Source organism: Triticum urartu, chromosome 4A, assembly GCF_056163025.1.
Source record: "Triticum urartu cultivar PI428250 chromosome 4A, HENAU_Tu73, whole genome shotgun sequence".
Taxonomy (NCBI): Eukaryota; Viridiplantae; Streptophyta; class Magnoliopsida; order Poales; family Poaceae; genus Triticum; species Triticum urartu.
The window spans coordinates 609,296,368-609,320,311 of NC_141876.1; the positions used below are offsets into that span (position 1 = coordinate 609,296,368).

Sequence of the window (23,944 nt, forward strand, 5' to 3'; positions counted from 1 at the left end):
TTGTCATGTGAAGTACTCCAATGGTCAGATGCAACATCGATCAGTTAAGAATTACTGTTTCTCTATGATACGAACCACTAGATGTTGGACCAAAACATCGTGTGTGATTTAAGGTAGGCGTGCACTTGGCAGCACCACAGCCACCTGATCCATAGACACAGTTGTGCGGCCTTTAGGCATCACTCATTCCGTTGATTTCGACCCAACCCAGAGCCAGAATCGACGCAGCCAAATCGATGGAACACTTTCTGGATTGTAGGTGTGCCGTGTGCGGGGTCTCAGGAGAAAATCTACTAAAATTCTTTGTCAGAATTGTGGTTCCGAATTGTGGTTTCCGAAAATAGCTTGGTCATAGTCGAATCCTCGAGTTTCACTGTGTTTCCACACGCGGGTGGAGGGAAGGTGGGTGGCTGAAAAATTATGTTACGATAATTCAAAACAAGTTTGATCTTTTTGTTAAGCGTGTCGGCGTAATGTGTTAGAAATATGAGCAATTTACCAAATAATTTTATTAACAGAAATACTAGATAAAGCATGACTAATATAGAAGAGATAAAACAAGTCATGCGTTCTGACAGAGAGAAGGTAAATAGTTTCTGCATATATGAACCGTAGTCTATCATATCTAAAGCAGACAGTATAGCAAGTAGTATATATGAAATAGAACCTAACATGTGTAGGACAAGAACTAGAACAAGGAACTGTGGCAGAACCTTTAACAGGAAAGATAAGAACACGTACGGGACAACAGCAGCAGAAGCGCTGGACTTGGGATCGGTGTCCTCGCCTGCCATGTCGTCGAGGAGGTCGTGGACGTCGGGGAAGAAGTCATCGGCGACCGAATCGTCCGTGATGAAGCGGCCAGTAGTCGCGCTGAGTGCTCCTCAAAAACCTTATCACCCTTCTCCCGTACAGGACTCAAAAGGTGCGGTCTCGGAGGCCTACTGTCCCGACGTGCGGTGCACGCCGCAAGCCGGGATGGGAAAGATCGTAGCAGCAGCGCAGTGCTCAGGAACTTTGTGACGAGAGGAAGGGGATCTTCTGGTGTATCTCTCTGGAGAGGAGCGACCTCTCTTATATAGGCACAGGAGAAGGACGCGAAGAGGCTGCGACGGGAGGTGAAGCAACGAAGGGAGACGAAGCGAACAGGCAGCGGCCGAAGAGGTGCGCCGTTCGAATTCAGTGTCCACTACAGAAAAACGTTTCAACTCCCACGTGACCTTTCGTATACCCGTCGTGCGTGGCAAAAATTTAGACATCGGCTCGGCTCATTCCCGCAACCCGCGGCGCGGCGCGGCGGGCGGCGGAGGAGGAGCGCGCGTGGATATCCCTCTTGTTCTCATGCTCGTACAAGTGGGGAGAGAACCTCCCTTATAAGGAGGTCCAACTCCCACTCAACTAGCAATGTGGGACTAAACTTTTGTTCCACCTCTTGCCTTGCACAAATGGGCTGTTTGGGCCTCTAGAATTTATTAGGAATTTCTGAAACTGCTATTGGGCTAGGCCCAAAATAGACAAAATTCCAGCAATCCCCCACCAGATCCTAGAGGCACACAAAAATTTGCCTTTGATTCCAAAACACTGTTTTATATACCGGTACTGCAGTGGAAACTGTTAAGTTGAACTTCCACCTAGAACTCTATGCTACACTAATAAGCAACTTGACAGTGGACTGGGCCTTGAACTGCAAGTTTTTTGCGAATCTAGCTTCACATAAAGCCTTGACTGATACGTGGCTACCGTGGGTCTTCCCCGCGGGTGTAGCTTATGCGTCATACTCCGTGACCTTTCATGAGTTTACTAGAGAGAACCCTACTCTCATAGATTGCGACGTTTGACAATCAGACTCATATAGGTGTGTTCTTCAAAAGATGTTCTGCAGGATAACATCTCTGCTTAAATAAGCCACTTAGAACACATTAAGATATACATCAACCTGCCATGCAGATAAAGAGAGTATTGCATCTTCATGGAGTGGTATTGTGAATAATAAGGATACTCTCCTCTCAGTTGACCAACAGCTTGTCTTCCACATCTAATTCACGGGATCTCCGATCACAAAGAATAGGTTACCACTGTGAACAACTCATATTGTGGGTCTCATACCCATCTCCCTCGATGCATTATCTATCACATTACGTGATAGATCCTTAGTAAAAGGATCTGCCAGATTTTTAGACGTTTGGATATAATCCAATGCAATAACTCCGGAGTTTTTCATTTTTCTGACAGACTTTAACCTTCTCTGAACGTGTCTTGATGACTTCATGTTATCCTTTGAGCTGCTCACTTTCGTGATCACAGTTTGATTGTCGCAGTTCATAAGGATACCCGGTACAGGTTTCTCAATAACCGGTAAGTCATTCAAGATCCGACGAAGCCAATCTGCTTCGACCGTAGCTGTATCTAGTACTGTGAGTTCTGCTTCCATTGTTGACCTCGTTAAGATGGTCTGCTTGCAAGACTTCCAAGAAACAGCGCCACCTACATGAGTGAATACATAACCGCTCGTGGCCTTTATCTCATCAGCATCTGAGATTCAGTTTGAGTCACTATACCCTTCAAGCACCTTTGGATGCCCGGTGTAGTGAATTCCATAATTTGCAGTGCCTTTCAAATAACGCAAAACTCTCTTTAGAGCTTTCCAATGCACATCTCCTGATTTTGAAACAAACCGACTCAGTTTGCTAACAGCAAAAGAGATGTCAGGTCTTGTAGCACTGGCTAAGTACATAAGCGAGCCAATAATCTGAGAATACTTCAAATGGTCTCTAGCAATTCTTCGATTCTTTCGAAGCAACACACTAGCATCATATGGTGTTGGAGAGGGCTTGCAGTCACTATAGCCAAAGCTACTCAAGATCTTTTCCACATAGTGAGATTGAAGCAAAGTAATCCCACCATCATCGTCTCTCAACAACTTGATGTTCAGAATGACATCAGCCACTCCTAAATCCTTCATCTCAAAACAACGAGATAGGAAATCCTTGACCTGCTTAATAACTTTCAGATTTTTTCCGAAAATTAGTATATCATCGACATACAAGCACAAGATAACTTCCTCGCCCCCACCACGGCGATAGTACACACATTTGTCGGCTTCGTTCACAACAAAGCCTGCAGCTGTTAAAGTTCTTTCAAACTTCTCATGCCACTGTTTGGGTGCTTGCTTAAGTTCGTACAAAGACTTCAGCAACTTGCACACTTTCTCTTCCTGACCATCTAGTACAAACCCATCTGGTTGTTCCATATAAATTTCCTCGTCCAACTCTCCATTTAGGAAAGCAGTCTTAACATTCATTTGATGAACGAGAAGACCATGCGAGGCAGCTAGTGAAAGTAGAACTCGAATAGTGGTCAGTCGAGCCACAGGTGAGTAAGTATCAAAGAAGTCTTCACCTTCCTTTTGGGTATAACCCTTAGCCACGAGCCGAGCCTTGTACTTTTCAATAGTACCATCAGGCCTAAACTTCTTCTTGAATACCCATTTGCATCCTATAGGTTTGCACCCATAAGGACGATCAGTTATCTCCCAAATTTCATTTGCCAAGATGGAATCCATCTCGCTACGAACCGCTTCCTTCCAGTAGTCAGCATCTTCAGATGCATAGGCCTCTGAAATAGAACTGGGAGTGTCATCTATGAGATACACAAGAAAATCATCACCAAAGGACTTTGCAGTCCTCTGTCTCTTGCTCCTGGTAGGAACTTCATTGTTCTCCTCCACAGGACTTTCGAAGTGTTCCCTCGAAATGGTAGGTTCGGTAATTGTAACTGGTTCCTGATTCGATGAACTAGACATCTCCTGATTAGACGAGGTAGCCATATCCTTCATGGGAAAGATATCTTCAAAGAAAGTCGCATCATTCGACTCCATGATCGTACCGACATGCATGTCAGGTACCTCAGATTTTACAACCAAGAATCTATAGCCAATGCTATGAAAAGCATATCCCAGGAAAACACAATCCACAGTCTTTGGTCCAAGCTTCCGCTTCTTTGGAATTGGAACATTGACTTTCGCCAAACAACCCCATGTTCGCAGATAAGAGAGTTTTAACCTTTTCTTATCCCATTCCTCGAATGGAGTTATCTCTTTATTCTTTGTGGGGACTCGGTTCAGAACATGACATGCTGTCAATATCGCCTCCCCCCACCATGCCTTGGAGAGACCCGATATGTCTAACATGGCGTTAACCAAATCAATTAGAGTACGGTTCTTTCTTTCGGCCACCCCATTTGACTGAGGTGAATAGGGAGGCGTCCTCTCATGAATTATACCATGTTCCGCACAAAAAGCATCAAATTCACTGGAAAAATACTCCACCACGGTCGGACCTAAGCCTCTTGATTTTTTGATCAAGTTGGTTTTCCACTTCGGCTTTATAGATCTTGAAAAAGTTCAAAGCCTCATCCTTAGACTTCAAAAGATACACACGACAATATCTAGTGGAGTCATCAATTAACGTCATGAAATATTTCTTTCCACCTTTTGTCAACACACCATTCATTTCACATAGATCTGAATGTATGAGCTTTAGTGGTGCAAGATTTCTTATTTCCGCAGTCGTGTGAGACTTACGAGGTTGCTTAGCTTGCACACACACTTGACACTTAGATCCCTTGACGGTGGTGAAACTAGTAATTAAGTTCAACTTCGCTAGTCGCGACATGCAACCAAAGTTAACATGACAAAGACGTGAATGCCACACATTGGATTCACTATTGTTGCAAATATGATTAACAACTTTATTGCAAACGTCTGATAAGGATAAACGAAACAAGCCTCCTGACTCATAGCCTTTACCAACAAAGGTTCCATACTTGGATATTACAAATTTATTCGACTCAAAGACAAGCTTGTAGCCATCTCTACACAGAAGAGATCCGCTAACAAGATTTTTATTGACGGAGGGGACATAATGCACGTTCTTCAGCCGCACGATCTTCCCCGAAGTAAACTTCAGATCGACCGTGCCAACACCACGAACAGAAGCACTTGAACCGTTGCCCATCAGCACGGTTGAAGTCCCTGCGGTCTGATAAGACGAAAACATGGAAATATCACCGCATACATGCACATTAGCACCCGTGTCAATCAACCAGTCAGGAGAATGACATACTGAAAGAATAGTGGGAAATATACCATACCCAGCATCCTTCATGTCAGTGTCTCCAATGAAAACATTAGCGGTCTTGCCGCCTTTCCCAGGATTACGCTTGTCATAGCGATTAGGGCAACTAGGAGCCCAATGATCAGGATCCCCACACACATGACAAGCACCTTTCTTCTTGCCATTCTTCTTCTTGAAGTTCGTGTGTTGCACAGCCTTGTTCTTCCCATCAAACTTTGCTTTACCATCAAACTTGCCCTTGTTCTTGAACTTGTGGGGCTGGAAGTTCCGCTTCTGTACCACATTGGCACTAGATTCTCCCTCAATACCTCGAGCACGTGTGTCGTTTGCTCTCACCTTTTCTTCCACATCAAGAGTGCCAATGAGATCCGGGACGGAAAACTCCTGCCTCTTATGCTTCAGCAAGGCAGCAAAGTTCCTCCATGAAGAAGGAAGCTTAGTGATGATACCTCCGGCAACAAACTTGTCCGGTAGCATACAACTGAAGTGCTCAAGTTCTCTAGCAAATGACTGTATCTCATGAGCTTGCTCAACCACGGAGCGCTCTTCAGTCATCCTGTAATCATAGAATTGCTCCATGATGTACAACTCAGTGCCAGCATCTGAGACCCCAAACTTGGCCTCGAGTGCATCCCACATATCTTTTCCATTATCAATTGACGCATAAGCATCAACTATGTTCTCACCAAGAACACTCAAGAGAGCAGCCTTAAACAGAGTATCCATTTTCTGAAAAGCTTGTGCCTGTTGAGCATCAAGCTCTCCTTCAGGTTTGCCGAGAGTGGCGTCATAGAAACTCATGGTTTGAAACCATAAGACTGCTCTCACGCGCCACCTCTTATAGTGGATACCCTCAAATATAGGAGGTCTCATGGAAGCAGCAAAACCACTTGGGGTAAATTGCCTATAATAAGGTTTTTGGATTGTTGGAAATATGAGCAATTTACCAAATGATTTTATTAACAGAAATACTAGATAAAGCATGACTAATATAGAAGAGATAAAACAAGTCATGCATTCTGACAGAGAGAAGGTAAATAGCTTCTGCATATATGAACCGTAGCCTATCATATCTAAAGCAGACAGTATAGCAAGTAGTATATATGAAGTAGAACCTAACATGTGTAGGACAAGAACTAGAACAAGGAACTGTGGCAGAACCTTTAACAGGAAAGACAAGAACACGTACGGGACAACAGCAGCAGAAGCGCTGGACTTGGGGTCGGTGTCCTCGCGTGCCATGTCGTCGAGGAGGTCGGGGAAGAAGTCGTCGGCGACCGAATCGTCCGTGATGAAGCAGCCAGTAGTCGCGCTGAGCGCTCCCCAAAAACCTTATCACCCTTCTCCCGTATAGGACTCAAAAGGTGCGGTCTCGGAGGCCTACTGTCCCGACGTGCGGTGCACGCCGCAAGCCGGGATGGGAAAGATCGTAGTAGCAGCGCAGTGCTCAGGAACTTTGTGGCGAGAGGAAGGGGATCTTCTGGTGTATCTCTCTGGAGAGGAGCGACCTTTAGACATCGGCTCGGCTCATTCCCGCAACCCGTCGCGAGGCGGGCGGCGGAGGAGGAGCGCGCGTGGATATCCCTCTTGTTCTCATGCTCGTACAAGTGGGGAGAGAACCTCCCTTATAAGGAGGTCCAACTCCCACTCAACTAGCAATGTGGGACTAAACTTTTGTTCCACCTCTTGCCTTACACAAATGGGCTGTGTGGGCCTCTAGGATTTATTAGGAATTTCTAAAACTGCTATTGGGCTAGGCCCAAAATAGACAAAATTCCAGCATAATGGCTGCGATATTTTGACCCGGAAGGCAATTGATAATTTCATTATGTACACAATGTCAGAAATTCCACTCAAGGTGGAAACCACCTATTAGAATCAACACGAGAAGATGCCGGATGAGATGTGCTACTTCCTTTGTTCCATATCCTATATACTTAAGAAGTTCACCCCCACTATGTTATTTATCTAAACATGCAAGCTGTCCACATCAGCATTTGGCCACGTCATCCATTCTCCACCACAGCAATGCGTCCGCATGCAGCCGTGAGACATGCAATCTTTGGCCCGCCATATCCTCCATGAAAAAAATGCAAAAGAAACGGATTACAATCTTATACTGTGCACCGAAGCCTAATCGTCTCATTCACAGTTATTCTTCTAAAAGGAAAACAAGCCCAATAGTCGCGTCCGTTACCAACTTTCAGCTGAACCGCCCACATCAGAGTTTTTCCTTTCGTTGCCCCCGGCCCGCACGATGGAGGAATCAATTCTTTCCCCTGCTTGGATTTCTTCCACCGCTGTATTAATACGACCCATTCATCTCCGCTCCTTCGCCATTGATTTCCATACCAAATAATGTTCATCTTCCCCAACCTTCATGCTTCCGTCCTCAGCACAACGATTAGAAGATTACGATTACGATGCTGGTGACGATTAAATCGAAATCACCGCCGTCGGCGCCCATCGCCTGCCTGTCAGGTAGGTCTCGAGGAGGAGGCATAGTGTGGAAGGTTCTAGAACTAGCCAACCATCGATAGGAGACCCAGCAACCCGCCTCCGTCGCGCAGCCGCTGTCCGCGGAGTCGCCCTTTTTCTCCTGCCTGACTCTGTTTGGCATCACCCAGTCCATCAAGATCTTCATCACTGGTATGTCTCTCACTCACTCTCGCGCCTCACCCGTACATGGGCATCTGCCACCGGCTTGACATGAGCTCTCCACCACGGGACACTACCGGCGGGATGGGACGCGAAGCAGTTCATGGGGTATGGAGGATGCCATCATCGCAGTCGGCCACTGTCACATCACTTGCCGTCGTCATCAGCTTACAAAAAGGGTTCATAAAAACCCTCTTCACCACGGCTGCGAACTTTGCCTATTAGGTTAATGATGTTTCTTCTCTTGATTATTCTAGCTATTGGAAATGCAGGATCTCTTGATATTTAGTCCTTGATCTCACAAGTAGTACCTTTTTCATAAATAGTGGTAACCTACATTATTTGGTTCATTTCTTGAACCACTTTCAGTAGTTGTTAATTGATTTTAAGTCAAGATTCAAGTTTTAACAGAATCTGTAGAACGCACATCATGGTTCAGTTATTGATTAAAGGTACAGTAAATATAAGAGAAGCTGCAAGTGCATTATTGCTGAAATATCTAATGACATAGAGGTGTAGCCATGTTGGTGATATTGATTGACCGTGAAGATCAAGGGCAGAACCAGATTTGAAGCATGCTCTTCGCTGACCATTCTAAATTTGCTATGTGATGTTAATGAACATAATTTGTTTCTTATCTCTATACATCTTTACTGGTCCGATAAGGTATACTACAGGGTTACCATGATACATGATTTTACCAGAAACGAAAATTCTGGAGTACAATTGTTTTCGGACAGTGTGTGTTAATTAGAAGGATGCGTCGACTCAGCGCTCCTTGAGCACCTATGAAGCATTTCATAATGTGGTTCCTCCAGGTTGTTGTGGATGCACCATGAAGATCCATGTCTCACTTGCGTATCATAGACATTTGCCGACCCCATACTACTTTCTTCTTTCGATTATAACCAGGATTTGTTCCTGGCCAGGTAACTACTCTCTTACCTTAATCCTCTATTATATCACTCAAATTAGCCTGCCATTTGCTTCCTTCATGTATGTTTCTCTTATAGTGCCGGCAGAAATTTGAAGTTCCCACTGCCTGGTACAATATCTTGCTACTTAATGTGAGGTTATCCTATATCATTTATTGATTATTATTATTTTCCTTGCCTTCTGTAATTATGTTGGCACATGAATGAATGTTTGCAGTATTTGCCATCCCATCAATTCACCTTTATTGATGTTTCTTTAGGGTTACTGTTAAACTGTGCTATCTGATTTTCTACATCAGAACAACAAAACATGGATGGTTATGGTACATGCAGGGCTTGAGTTTCATAATTCATTTTCATGCACACTATAAAAAGAAAACGAAAAGATAACATCAGACTGTTGAGCAATCATTGAGCACTGCAAGTTGTTTCCCTAGCTCTATGGGATGTCGTATTTACTACTTTCCTTACAGTTGTCGAAGCACACTTTGTCCCACCGTTGTGCCTCACTTTCCTAAGAGATCTTGCAGCTTCTCCCGATCAGCAATCTTAATGGGGTGGCTATGAACCATAATATTCCGAGTAAATATGAAGAGTCCATTCTCCCATTTCAGTTTCTTTGAAGAATCAAGAATGCCAAGTACAGCCCAGATTCTTATTGTTGCTCTGCTAGGAATAAGAAAGATAAGATCATCTAAGAAGAAAATTTCTAGACAAGGTATGACCTACAGCTATAAGCCTTTCAGAAAAAGTTATCATTCCAGTATAAGCAAATAAAATTTAGTTCTATTTATGTACAGTACTGCTTCCTTAGTAGTTTAAACAACTATATCAATGTATGCTATTTATGTACAGTACTGCTTCCTTAGCAGATTAAACAACTATATCAATGTATGCTATTCATGATGCCTCTCTCAATGTTTGTTTGGAACATATATCTTAGGTGACTGCTCAGGTCTACTTTACCTGTAAATCAACATTTCAAGCCATATTTTACTTTCATTCATACAGTAATCTGCCTTTCTTTGAATCTGCTCATCGAAACTACAAAGTCCCGCAGCAACGTGCGGGGTATCATCTAGTTGTATAAGACGGGCGGCGGGAGTAAACATTTCCTATTAAAAATAATCGCTTTGATCCTTTTTTTTTTTTGGTTTTGCTTTGAGCCGTGCTTACGGAGACGCTTCACACGTACTACTCATAGTGGCTTGGCTTGCGGAGCACGGTTACATTTATGCCGAGTAGGAGTAGGAGTAGTGATGCTTTTCAACGGAGGAGGTTACCTTGACGTGTGTGCGTGCCGGCCGGCCGGCCGGAGTACGTGCCAAGCGTCAACGCCTCGATGCCCGCCCTGCCCCGAGCACGCCTGCCGTCCGACGCCGACGCCGCGCAACAGCCAGAGTCTCCAGGAGTATATCAAATAAATTAAGGTGCCTGTCCGCATACACTTGTCACTTTCCCGTGAGTAGAAATTCGGTCGTCCCTGAGCCGAACCTGAATGTTGGGTTGGCAGTACAGTCAACAAACAGCTCACGGTGCGTGTGTGCGCCAAACATTTGATTGATGCGCGCAACGGCCGCAAGGACGGACGGAGAAAGAAAAAAAAGGACATTTCGCCGCTGGTGTCGTGTCACATGTGTGTTTATGCAGGGGTCTTGTATGGGCAGCAGATGGAACGTCAACCGACCCAACCCAGAAAGAAAGAAAGAAAGAATTGGTTGGTTCCGGATAGTACTACTCCCTCCATTTCAAATTACTCGTCGTAGAAATGAATGTATCTAGAACTAAAATACATCTCTCTTCAAAAAAAAAAAAGAACTAAAATACATCTAGATACGTTCATTCTTGCAACAAGTAATTCGAAACTGTCCATGCAATGCAACGCGGTCTGTAGGTGGCCTGTACCATCACGTACGCACTCTTTCTGTGGCCAAAACAAGCACTAGTCACAGCTCGACCGCTTCGAGTAGAAATGCAGGGTCAAAACAAGAGCATCAAAAGACGACGCGTTGCACTTTGACGACTAGGCCCATTCAGATTCAGAGAAGAAGCTCAACTCCGAGAGAGAGGCAACCGACAGACACCAAGAAAATAAACAACGGGAAAGAAAACCATGTTGTTTGTAATTCAAGTCTGTCCCCAGCTGGAGTAGATCTCAGCAACGACGCAGACAGATAGATGGAACAAACCTCACTCCTGCTCCACTTGGAGACCCCATCTGCCCAAATTTTGGATCTGAAGGCTACCTCTTTGTTCATGCAAGCCACCCCAGTGACAACAAGAATGCAATGTACTCCCTCCGTCTCATAATATAATAACGTTTTGGATACTATAAGAGCGTTTGATCTAAACGCTCTTATATTTGTTTACACAACTAGTGTAAGTATTTGTACCAGTGACAAATGGTCAAAATACATATAATGTAATGCATCTCTGTATGTAGTGTACAGAAGAGAGAAAAACTCCAAGTATAATCTTCTCTTCCTCGACCCAATGTTATTGCTCTCCTCGATCTCAACCTCCCACTAATCAAAGAATATTATGTAATAATCTCCGAGCCCCAAGAATGGACACCATGCGTGAATCTAATTAACACGGATCAAAACAACGCTATATGTGTGTGGCACGTCGACCCACAGATCTCAGAGCCAGGATTGCATCTCCAGTCGTCGATCTCCATACCGTACGCGGTAGCGCTCGGACGGACGGACGGTAGCGGTCGCCGGTCAGACGAGCTCGAGCCGCGCGGAGTAGTCGGCGTACCTGGACCGCCGGATGTTGGCCTGCCGCTTCCGGTACACCACGGCGGCCAGGCACAGCACCGCCGCCGCCGAGAACACGCCCACCACCACGCCCGCCTTCTTCCCGCCGTTCATCTCGCCCTCCCCGTCCCGCCTCTCCGCGTCCACCGCCCGCTGCTCGTCGGCGCCGGCCGTGCCGGCCTTCACCTCCATCGCGGCCGGGGCGGGCGCCCGGGCCTTCACCTTCTTCTTCCTGTAATCGTCGTCGTCATCGCCTTCCTTGTCGGCGGCAGGAGCAGGGGCCGGCGCGGCGGCGGAGTGCAGGGACGACGACGGCGCCGGGGCCGGCGAGTGCGCGGCGGAGGAGGGGGCCTCGGTGGGGGACGGGAGCGGGGACGTGTCGGTGGGCGCGGGAGGGGACGCCGCCGCCGCCTTGTCCTCGCCAGGGGAGCTCGCGGGGGGCAGGGAGGGGGACGCAGCGGATCCATTGTCGCCGCCATCGGAGTCGGCGTCGGGGCGGAAGAGCGGGGACGCGGTGGGCGCGCCGGACGACGGCGGCTGCGAGATGGGGCTCTGCGCGGCGCAGAGCACCGGCGCCGCCACCACCACGAGGAGGAGAACCAGGCAGGCCGCGCGAGGCAATGCCATCATGCCTCTCCTGGAGACTGAGATCGAGAGGGAGGGGGAGGGAGCGACGGCGGCGAGCCGGTGCGGCGGAGGCAGATCTGGAGCGGCGGCGAGGTGGGCTGGGTTGGTGGCGCGGGGAGGGGGGCGGATATATAGGTGGTTTGGGTGGGGTTGGCGGCCGGTGGCAGGAAAGGTGTGGATCATTGGCTTGACTGCGACGGATCAGCGGCGGCCGACACCAGTGAGGCGAACGACAGGACACGTGGACGGCTGGGATGGCGTGAACCATGCTCAACGATGGCCATGTGAGTTTGAGTTGCTTCCAAGGAATTCAGTTGAATTTGGCTCACAAGCCGCGTGAAGCCTCTACATTTTGAATGTTAGAGCTTGCTTGGTTTGGTGCCAACGTTCTTAGGCTCTGGCTGCGGATTTCTAAAAGCAGCCGTGAAAAATCTACTGTGGAAAATCTGACGTGAAAAAGATGTAGGTCATTTGGCAAACCAGCTGATACAACTTTTTTAGATTTTGGCCCGCAGCGGAATCAGATTTTGGAAAGCACATCCTGAGCTGCTTCCGTTTTTAGTTCAGATTTTGGCAGCGAATTTCTAGAATCGGACTTTGCTGGGTTCACCCTTTGGTTCAGATTCTGCTGCATGACAGCGGAATTCGTTGATAAAAGCTGAACCAAACAGGGCCTTAGCAACCCTAATAAATTGGCAGCCGATTTGTTTGTTGGGGTCCAATTTTTGGCACTTCTTCAAATCAAAGACTAGGAGCCAATTTTCTTTTGGTGACCCTTATAAATTGGCAGCCGATTTGTTTGCTAGGCTCTAGTTTTTGGCTGTTCCTCTGATCAAACACTAGCGAAAATTTGTTAGATGTTGTCATTTCCTCAAAAACATTAGCCAAATGTTGGCTCTAGGTTTAGAGCTTCACCAAATTATGGCTCCAAACCAATCAACAACTTTTTTTTTTGCGATGAAACCAATCAACAACTTAAAGCCTATCGTCTAACATGTGACCAAAGGCGAATTCATGGTTAAGCACCCCTTATACTTTTTTTTTGCGAGAACATCCCTTATACTTATACTTGTTAAAAGAAAGATAACTCTGTTTTACCCTTGCAAAGAAAAAAAAGATAATTGAAATATACGCAAACCATATCCTCCATACAAAAGCAAAGGGATGCACATTGACGTTCATAATTTGCACACATGCGTTGATTTTTTTAGCACAGTACAGATATAAACGCTCATAAATACGTGCATATGCTCATCCTATGAACGCACACACGCACAACCTATCCCTATGAGCACCTTCGAGAGACCAAGTCGGCATATCATCAAGCACTTAGGGCATCTCTATCAGCAACCCACAAATTTCCTCCTACATCCATCGCGGACAGGGGAGGACCAGTCCAGGGACATGGATGCGGGAGACAGCCATCCAAAACTATAATGTATATGTTCGTCAGTAAATTTCTTCTAACCTTCTTCAGCAGTTCTTGGGTTGGGTCGGTAGGGTCACCGGTTTCCCTTGTTGGCTTGGGCGACGGTCTTGGCAATGAAAATGTTCCACTTAGGTTGTCCATTCAACTTCAACCAACAATGCATGACGGTGAAGAACTTCTTCTCCAACTTCTTGTACACAACACACGCACGAGTAGGCCACAAAGTTAAACATTGTCGACTGCATATCCGTCTAGTGAGCAACAAAACAATACATGTTCGGCTAGTGATCAATAAAACTAAGCATATCCGACTAGCGATCAACTTACTTGCTCTGTGATTTGCGCACCGCTAGGCCACCGTATGATGAGATGCTTCAAGTGCCCGCAATACTTAGATACGGCCTATTGGATGGCGTATGATCGATGGTTGAGGGACTTCCATTCACGATTACTGATGACCGCGTCGGAGTAGGGCGCGAAATGCTTGTGTTCATGGAACCATATGTGAATGTTCCTCCAAAAGGTTGTCCCCTTTTGCTCCATGCCATGGACAGGAACGAGGCTAGTGGCCAACCATGCATCACACAACAGCTTGTCCTCCCACGTGTTGAAGCTTTCTCCTCTACCCTTCTTCTTCGGATCGCCGCTTGTATCCTCCTCCTCCTTCCCCTCCGGCTGCTTCTATCTGACGACCCAATGCTGCTGTTGCCGTGTCCTGTATGCCATCACCGGTCTGGGTGTAGGATTGCTGCGTGGCCGTCTGAGTGTAGGACTGCTGCTGCTGGTAGTTACCGGACTAGGTGGGATCCGAGTCTTCCACCTGCCTGTCCTCATAGAGCCCTCCTCCTCCCTCGCCACCGTCGTGGATGATGTTGTGCATCCTCCTGTCCGGGTCATCGTACGCCGGCTCCCCCACTCTAGGCATCGCAACGAACAGCCTGCGGGAACCCATCCGCTCTGCGCCCGGACGAGCTGCGGCAAAGAATACTCGGAGAAGAGCGGCGTCGCTTTAACGTCAACGATGGAAGGCACCGTACCGGCGGGGTTTCCGAGCTGCTTGGAGGGGTAGTCGTACATAGGCTTGTAATGCCCCGTCTACGACGCCATCTGTACTGTGGGAATGCCCCGTCTGGCGGCGTCCGCCACGACCGCCTCGTCCGCCACGACCTCCAGGCCCAACGCCACCTCCAGGCCCATCGGAGCCCAACCATTTCTTGAGCTTCTCCTCTTTGCGGCCTTCGCTTTGACGCGATGGGTTTGCCGCGTAGCCGAGCTGATCTTCCGGGGGAGCATGATGCTCGGGTTCTCCGGCACCTCCATCGGCTCCATCTCCGACGATTCCATGCAGCGGCAACGGAAGGAAGGAGAGGGTGGGAGAAAAGAGCAGGAATTGGGTGGAGAGCGGCGGGGATGGAAGAAGAGAATGGGGGATTTTAGCATGGAAACAATGCGGGATACTCCAAAAGCGCGGGCTCTGTCTTCCTTTTGGGTGGGCTAGAAGGGCAGAGAGCAATGTTTCGCGTGCCCGGACTCCCACGAAGCCCCCACATTTGTCTCCGGTTTACGAGAGAAAACACGTCCGGACCGTGCCGCAGACTAATACAGGGTCATGTTGAATGGCTTTCTTTGTCCGGACATATGCGGGCAGTTTGCGAGTCGCCGTTAGAGATGCCCCTAGAGCTTGTTTGGTTTGGAGCCAAAAAATATTAGCGAGCCTAATAAACTGGCAGCCGATTTGTTAGGCTCAAAACTTTGGCAACTGTTTTAATCAAACACTAGCCGCAATTGTCAAATGTTGACAATTCTGTTAGAGCTTTACCAAAATTTGGCTTCAATCTTCTTCAGGTTGGGCAGAAATGGTGAGCGCTGAGGGCACTAGCGTTTTTGTGTGTGTGACATACTGGCCCGGACTGAAAATGCTCCGCTGGACTCGATGGGCACCTGACTTCTAGAGGCTAGCTGTTCCACAAGTGGCTAGGATCCATGAGGATGAACATGACAGGGAAGAGAAGAGGCGGATCGAACGGCTCACGCGTGTCCCAGTGAAGCGGCAAAATCGGGGCCGCACGTCTCTCTCACCTTATCCTTCTCCTCCTCTAGCCTTATCTTTTTTTTTTCTCAACCGCACGTTTTTCTCTCTCGTAGCAACTGCATCGTCTTCCTTCGCAAAGTCATTTTGCACGGTTAGGTCAGGTACCGGTACATCTAAAATCATCCACTTGTTTTGAGATTTGTGAGATTGTATGGCCCGCCTAAATGTATAGCACTAGTATATTTTTATATTTTTTAGTCAAATCAGTAGCAGCATAATGAACCCCAAAGTACACCATTTGGCGGGGAAGATACCCATACAGAACAAATCCATATACTTTATTTCCTCTAAGACAATTTAACTCAACTCTATCTTTTAAACTATATACTCGTTTTTAAAACTTTTATATATTTGCACTCTTGGCACCAAGAACATTAAAATTAGATCAATTTTGGATACATTTCAAATACATTTAATTTTTGACGATTCACATTTCATATGAGAAATAAATCCATTTCACTAGAAAAATCTGAAACAAACCTATTTCACCAGAAATATGTGAAAATAACAATTTTTACATAAACCTATTTAACCCAAATATGAAAGTCAAATGTCAACTTGTGAAACAAATTATTTGGAAGTGTGTAACATTTTATTTCAAAAGAGTAAAATATGTTATTTCAAAAATGAACAATTGAAATAGATGTGATTTTGTGAAACAAGCCAGTGAAAAGTAAAATGCACCTACTAAAAGTTAAAAAAGTAATATGAAACTAAAATCTGAACTTGTGAAATTGAAAATTATGAAATGTGTGACAATTTACTTCAAAAGAGCGAAATATGGTTTTTCAATAACGAGAAATTGAAATAGATGTAATTTTTTGAAACAAGCTAGTGCAAAGTGAAATGTAGGTTCTGAAAGTGAAAAACAATATAAACTGAAATGTCAACTTGTAAAACTATTTTTTTCCGAAATGTAATAGTTTATTTCAAAGAAGTGAAACATCAACTTATTTAAAAAATGTGCAATTAAAATATATCAGTTTTTATAAAACAAGCCAGTGGAAAGTGAAATGTAGGTTCTCTAAGTGAAAAATAATATGAAACTGAAATGTTAACTTGTGAAAGTGATTTTTTCCCAAATGTGTAACCGTTTATTCAAAAGAGTGAAACATGCTATTTCAAACATGTGCAATTGAAATATATGTGTTTTATGTGAAACCAGCCACTGGAAAGTCAAATTCATGTTCTGAAAGTGAAAACAATATGAAACTAAAATGTTAACTTGTGAAACCGATTATTTTTAAATGTGAAACAATTTATTTTAAAAGAGTGAAACATGTTATTCCAAACATGTGCAATTGAAATATATGTGTTTTCTGTGAAACGAGCCAGTGGAAAGTCAAATTCATGTTCTGAAACTGAAAACAATATGAAACTAAAATGTTAATTTATGAATCCGATTATTTGGAAATGTGAAACATTTTATTTTAAAATATTGAAATATGTTCTTTCAAAAATGTGCAATTGAAGTAGATATGATTTTTCTGAAACACGCCCGTGGAAAGTGAAATGACAGTTCTGAAAATGAAAAACAACATGAAACAGAAATGTCAACTTGTGAAACTGCTTGAAATCAATCATTTATTTCAAAGATTTCAAGCGGGTGAAATATGTTTCATGAATTTTAAACTCATTTAAAATGTATCAAAATCGTTCTTGTTTTAAAGGTCTTTGCGACATGACTTCAAATATATAAAAAAGTTTTTAAATCATAATATTGGTCTAAAAGATATGAATGATTTAAGTTAGCAAACATAAAATAAATGGGTATATTTGTTTGGGAGAGAGAAGGGAGAGAATGGGTGTATTTTTGTTACTAAGATTAGAACTTACACTACCTACATATTTCTAAATAAAGCTAATAGGAGCAAATGGGGCAGACTGACGGCAACCCATTTCAGCCCCACAAGCTCCTCTATTCGACTATTCTGAAAAAAAGCACCTCTAGTCGACTACATTAACACAGGTATCCACTTAAAGATGCCAAGACGTGAATGGTGTAGGTGTCAGGACCGACCTTAACCGAACCAAGGGTCGCGTGTTCGATATGAGGAGCCCTCTAATTTTTTTTGTGTTATAATTTTAGTATGTACACACAGGACCCACTGGCCGTAGAGTCGAACAAAAATGAAATGCCATCTTTCCAACGTCAACTGGGCTTTTTTGTGAGAAAAAATCGAGGGGGTTTTCAAAAAAAACCTGGCCACACGCCCTCTTTTGTCGTTGGGTCGCTGGCGGCGGGACCCATGTTGGCGCATCTAGTCAAGGGCTCAAACATACACAACCGAGATTTGCACCGTATTTGCACACCGGAGCCAAGTTATTACACCAGTTCGATGTATGCTGCGAGTTCTAACACCAAAGTGAGCGTTCGCGTCAAGTTCAAGCACCACCCGTGTAATTGACTCACGATGATGTATATATATATATATAGCCTGCGCGCATTAGTTCTTAGTGTTGGGGAACGTAGTAATTTCAAAATTTTTCTACGCACACGCAAGATCACGGTGATGCATAGCAACGAGAGGGGAGAGTGTTGTCCACGTACCCTCGTAGACCGAAAGCGGAAGCGTTAGCACAACGCGGTTGATGTAGTCGTACGTCTTCACGATCCGACCGATCAAGTACCGAACACACGGCACCTCCGAGTTCAGCACACGTTCAGCCCGATGACGTCCCTCGAACTCCGATCCAGCCGAGTGTTGAGGGAGAGTTTCGTCAGCACGACGGCGTGGTGACGATGATGATGTTCTACCGACGCAGGGCTTCGCCTAAGCACCGCTACAATATTATCGAGGTGGACTATGATGGAGGGGGGCACCGCAGACGGCTAAAAGATCAATGATCAATTGTTGTGTCTTTGGGGTGCCCGCCTGCCCCCGTATATAAAGGAGCAGGGGGGGTGCGGCCTGCCAGGAGAGGGGGCGCGCCAGGAGGAGTCCTACTCCCATCGGGAGTAGGACTCCCTCCCTTTCCTAGTTGGGATAGGAGTGGAGGGGGGAAAGAGGTGGAGGAGAAGAAGGAAAGGGGGGGGGGGGGCGCCGCCCCCCTCTCCTTGTCCTATTCGTACTAGGGGGGGGGCACATGGCCCTTGCTCTGGCCGCCTCTCCTCTCTTCCACCAAGGCTCACTATGGCCCATTAACCTCCCGGGGGGTTCCGGTAACCTCCTGGTACTCCGGTAAAATCCCGATTTCACCCGGAACACTTCCGACATCCAAACATAGGCTTCCAATATATCAATCTTCATGTCTCGACCATTTCGAGACTCCTCGTCATGTCCGTGATCACATCCGGGACTCCGAACAACCTTCGGTACATCAAAACATATAAACTCATAATATAACTGTCATCGAAACATTAAGCGTGCGGACCCTACGGGTTCGATAACTATGTAGACATGACCGAGACACGTCTCCGGTCAATAACAAATAGCGGAATCTGGATGCTCATATTGGCTCCCACATATTCTATGAAGATCTTTATCGGTCAGACCGCATAATAACATACGTTGTTCCCTTTGTCATCGGTATGTTACTTGCCCGAGATTCGATCGTCGGTATCTCAATACCTAGTTCAATCTCGTTACCGGCAAGTCTCTTTACTCGTTCCGTAATACATCATTCCGCAACTAACTCATTAGTTGCAATGCTTGCAAGGCTTAAGTGATGTGCATTACCAAGAGGGCCCAGAGATACCTCTCCGACAATCGGAGTGACAAATCCTAATCTTGAAATACGCCAACCCAACAAGTACCTTCGGAGACACCTGTAGAGCACCTTTATAATCACCCAGTTACGTCGTGATGTTTGGTAGCACACAAAGTGTTCCTCCGATAAACGGGAGTTGCATAATCTCATAGTCATAGGAACATGTATAAGTCATGAAGAAAGCAACAACAACATACTAAACGATCGGGTGCTAAGCTAACGGAATGGGTCAAGTCAATCACATCATTCTCCTAATGATGTGATCCCGTTAATCAAATGATAACCCATGTCAATGGCTAGGGAACTTAACCATCTTTGATCAACGAGCTAGTTAAGTAGAGGCATACTAGTGACACTTTGTTTGTCTATGTATTCACACATGTATTATGTTTCCGGTTAATACAATTCTAGCATGAATAATAAACATTTATCATGATATAAGGAAATAAATAATAACTTTATTATTGCCTCTAGGGCATATTTCCTTCAGTCTCCCACTTGCACTAGAGTCAATAATCTAGATTACACACTAATGATTCTAACACCCATGGAGCCTTGGTGCTGATCATTTTTCCTCGTGGAAGAGGCTTAGTCAACAGGTCTGCAACATTTAGATCCGTATGTATCTTGCAAATTTCTATGTCTCCCACCTGGACTAAATCCCGGATGGAATTGAAGTGTCTCTTGCTGTGCTCGGTTCTCTTGTGAAATCTGGATTCCTTCGCCAAGGCAATTGCACCAGTATTGTCACAAAAGATTTCCATTGGACCCGATGCACTAGGTATGACACCTAGATTGGATATGAACTCCTTCATCCAGACTCCTTCATTTGCTGCTTCCGAAGCAGCTATGTACTCCGCTTCACACGTAGATCCCGCTGTTGGGTTTCGTAGTAATTTCAAAAAATTTCCTACGCACACGCAAGATCATGTGATGCATAGCAACGAGAGGGGAGAGTGCTGTCTACGTACCCAGGCAGACCGACTGCGGAAGCGTTGACACAACGTAGAGGAAGTAGTCGTACGTCTTCACGATCCAACCGATCAAGCACCGAAACTACGGCACCTCCGAGTTCGAGCACACGTTCAGCTCGATGACGATCCCTGGACTCCGATCCATCAAAGTGTCGGGGAAGAGTTCCGTCAGCACGACGACGCGGTGACGATCTTGATGCACTACAGCAGCAGGGCTTCGCCTAAACTCTGCTACAGTATTATCGAGGACTATGGTGGCTGGGGGCACCGCACACGGCTAAGGAATAGATCACGTGGATCAACTTGTGTGTTTCTGGGGTGCCTCTGCCTCAGTATATAAAGGAGCCAAGGGGAAGGGGGCCGCCGGCCAGGAGGTGGGCGCAGGAGGAGTCCTACTCCTCCCGGGAGTAGGACTCCCCCCCCAATCCTAGTTGGACTAGGATTCCCCGAGGGGGAAAGAGGGAGAGGGGGGCCGGCCACCTCTCCTAGTCCTAATAGGAGTAGGGGAAGGGGGAGGCGCGCGGCCACCTTGGGCTGCCCCTTTCTCCTTTCCACTAAAGCCCATTAAGGCCCATATGGCTCCCGGGGGGTTCCGGTAACCTCCCGGTACTCCGGTAAAATCCCGATTTCACCCGGAACACTTCCGATGTCCAAATATAGGCTTCCAATATATCAATCTTTATGTCTCGACCATTTCGAGACTCCTCGTCATGTCCGTGATCACATCCGGGACTCCGAACAACCTTCGGTACATCAAAATGCATAAACTCATAATATAATTGTCATCGTAACCTTAAGCGTGCGGACCCTACGGGTTCGAGAACAATGTAGACATGACCGAGACACATCTCCGGTCAATAACCAATAGCAGGACCTGGATGCCCATATTGGCTCCTACATATTCTACGAAGATCTTTATCGGTCAGACCGCATAACAACATACGTTGTTCCCTTTGTCATCGGTATGTTATTTGCCCGAGATTCGATCGTCGGTATTCCAATACCTAGTTCAATCTCGTTATCGGCAAGTCTCTTTACTCGTTCTGTAATACATCATCCTGCAACTAACTCATTTAGTTGCAATGCTTGCAAGGCTTAAGTGATGTGTATTACCGAGAGGGCCCAGAGATACCTCTCCGACAATCGGAGTGACAAAACCTAATCTCGAAATACGCCAACCCAACACGTACCTTTGGAGACACCTGTAGTACTCCTTTATAATCACCCAGTTACGTTGTGACGTTTGGTAGTACCCAAAGTGTTCCTCCGGTAAACGGGAGTTGCATAATCTCATAGTTATAGGAACATGTATAAGTCATGAAGAAAGCAATAGCAACATACTAAACGATCGGGTGCTAAGCTAATGGAATGGTTCATGTCAATCAGATCATTCTCTTAATGATGTGATCCCGTTAATCAAATAACAACTCATTGTTCATGGTTAGGAAACATAACCATCTTTGATTAACGAGCTAGTCAAGTAGAGGCATACTAGTGACACTTTGTTTGTCTATGTATTCACACATGTATTATGTTTCCGGTTAATACAATTCTAGCATGAATAATAAACCTTTATCATGATTATAAGGAAATAAATAATAACTTTATTATTGCCTCTAGGGCATATTTCCTTCAGTCTCCCACTTGCACTAGAGTCAATAATCTAGATTACACCGTAATGATTCTAACACCCATGGAGCCTTGGTGCTGATCATGTTTTGCTCGTGGAAGAGGCTTAGTCAACGGGTCTGCAACATTCAGATCCGTATGTATATTACAAATCTCTATGTCTCCCACCTGGACTAGATCCCGGATGGAATTGAAGCGTCTCTTGATGTGCTTGGTTCTCTTGTGAAATCTGGATTTCTTTGCCAAGGCAATTGCACCAGTATTGTCACAAAAGATTTTCATTGGACCCGATGCACTAGGTATGACACCTAGATCGGATATGAACTCCTTCATCCAGACTCCTTCATTTGCTGCTTCCGAAGCAGCTATGTACTCCGCTTCACATGTAGATCTCGCTACGACGCTTTGTTTAGAACTGCACCAACTGACAGCTCCACCGTTTAATGTAAACACGTATCCGGTTTGCGATTTAGAATCGTCCGGATCAGTGTCAAAGCTTGCATCAACGTAACCTTTTACGGTGAGCTCTTTGTCACCTCCATATACGAGAAACATATCCTTAGTCCTTTTCAGGTATTTCAGGATGTTCTTGACCGCTGTCCAGTGATCCACTCCTGGATTACTTTGGTACCTCCCTGCTAGACTTATAGCAAGGCACACATCAGGTCTGGTACACAGCATTGCATACATGATAGATCCTATCGCTGATGCATAGGGAACATCTTTCATATTATCTCTATCTTCTGCAGTGGTCGGGCATTGAGTCTTACTCAACTTCACACCTTGTAACACAGGCAAGAATCCTTTCTTTGCTTGATCCATTTTGAACTTCTTCAAAATCTTGTCAAGGTATGTGCTTTGTGAAATTCCAATTAAGCGTCTTGATCTATCTCTATAGATCTTTATGCCTAATATGTAAGCAGCTTCACCGAGGTCTTTCATTGAAAAACTCTTATTCAAGTATCCCTTTATGCTATCCAGAAATTCTATATCATTTCCAATCCACATATAATATTAGAAATGCTACAGAGCTCCCACTCACTTTCTTGTAAATACAGGCTTCTTCGAAAGTCTGTATAAAACCAAATGCTTTGATCACACTATCAAAGCGTTCATTCCAACTCCGAGAGGCTTGCACCAGTCCATAAATGGATCGCTGGAGCTTGCACACTTTGTTAGCTCCCTTTGGATCGACAAAACCTTCCGGTTGCATCATATACAACTCTTCTTCCAGAAATCCATTCAGGAATGCAGTTCTGACATCCATCTGCCAAATTTCATAATCATAAAATGCGGCAATTGCTAACATGATTCGGACAGACTTAAGCATCGCTACGGGTGAGAAGGTCTCATCGTAGTCAATCCCTTGAACTTGCCGAAAACCTTTCGCGACAAGTCGAGCTTTGTAGACAGTGATATTACCGTCAGCGTCAGTCTTCTTCTTGAAGGTTCATTTATTCTCAATTGCTTGCCGATCATTGGGCAAGTCAACCAAAGTCCACACTTTGTTCTCATACATGGATCCCATCTCAGATTTCATGGCTTCAAGCCACTTTGCGGAATTTGGGCTCACCATCGCTTCTTCATAATTCGTAGGTTCATCATGATCTAGTAGCATGACTTCCAGAACGGGATTACCGTACCACTCTGGTGTGGATCTTGCTCTGGTTGATCTACGAGGTTCAGTAGTATCTTGTTCTGAAGTTTCATGATCATTATCATTAGCTTCCTCACTAACTGGTGTAGGTGTCATAGAAACAGTTTTCTGTGATGTACTACTTTCCAATAAGGGAGCAGGTACAGTTACCTCGTCAAGTTCTACTTTCCTCCCACTCACTTCTTTCGAGAGAAACTCCTTCTCCAGAAAGTTTCCGAATTTAGCAACAAAAGTCTTGCCTTCGGATCTGTGATAGAAGGTGTATCCAATAGTTTCCTTTGGATATCCTATGAAGACACATTTCTCTGATTTGGGTTCGAGCTTATCAGGTTGAA

The 23,944-nt window shown here is 45.4% G+C and overlaps 1 protein-coding gene across 1 annotated transcript; it reads right to left on the reverse strand.

The window, feature by feature from the left end:
- Positions 1-11,112: 11,112 nt before the first annotated feature.
- On the reverse strand, positions 11,113-12,231 carry LOC125554431 (uncharacterized). The gene has a single exon (XM_048717991.2). It carries the CDS (start codon positions 12,118-12,120, stop codon positions 11,455-11,457), a length of 666 nt encoding a protein of 221 aa, XP_048573948.2. The 5' UTR covers positions 12,121-12,231; the 3' UTR covers positions 11,113-11,454.
- Between the last annotated feature and the right edge of the window lie 11,713 nt (positions 12,232-23,944).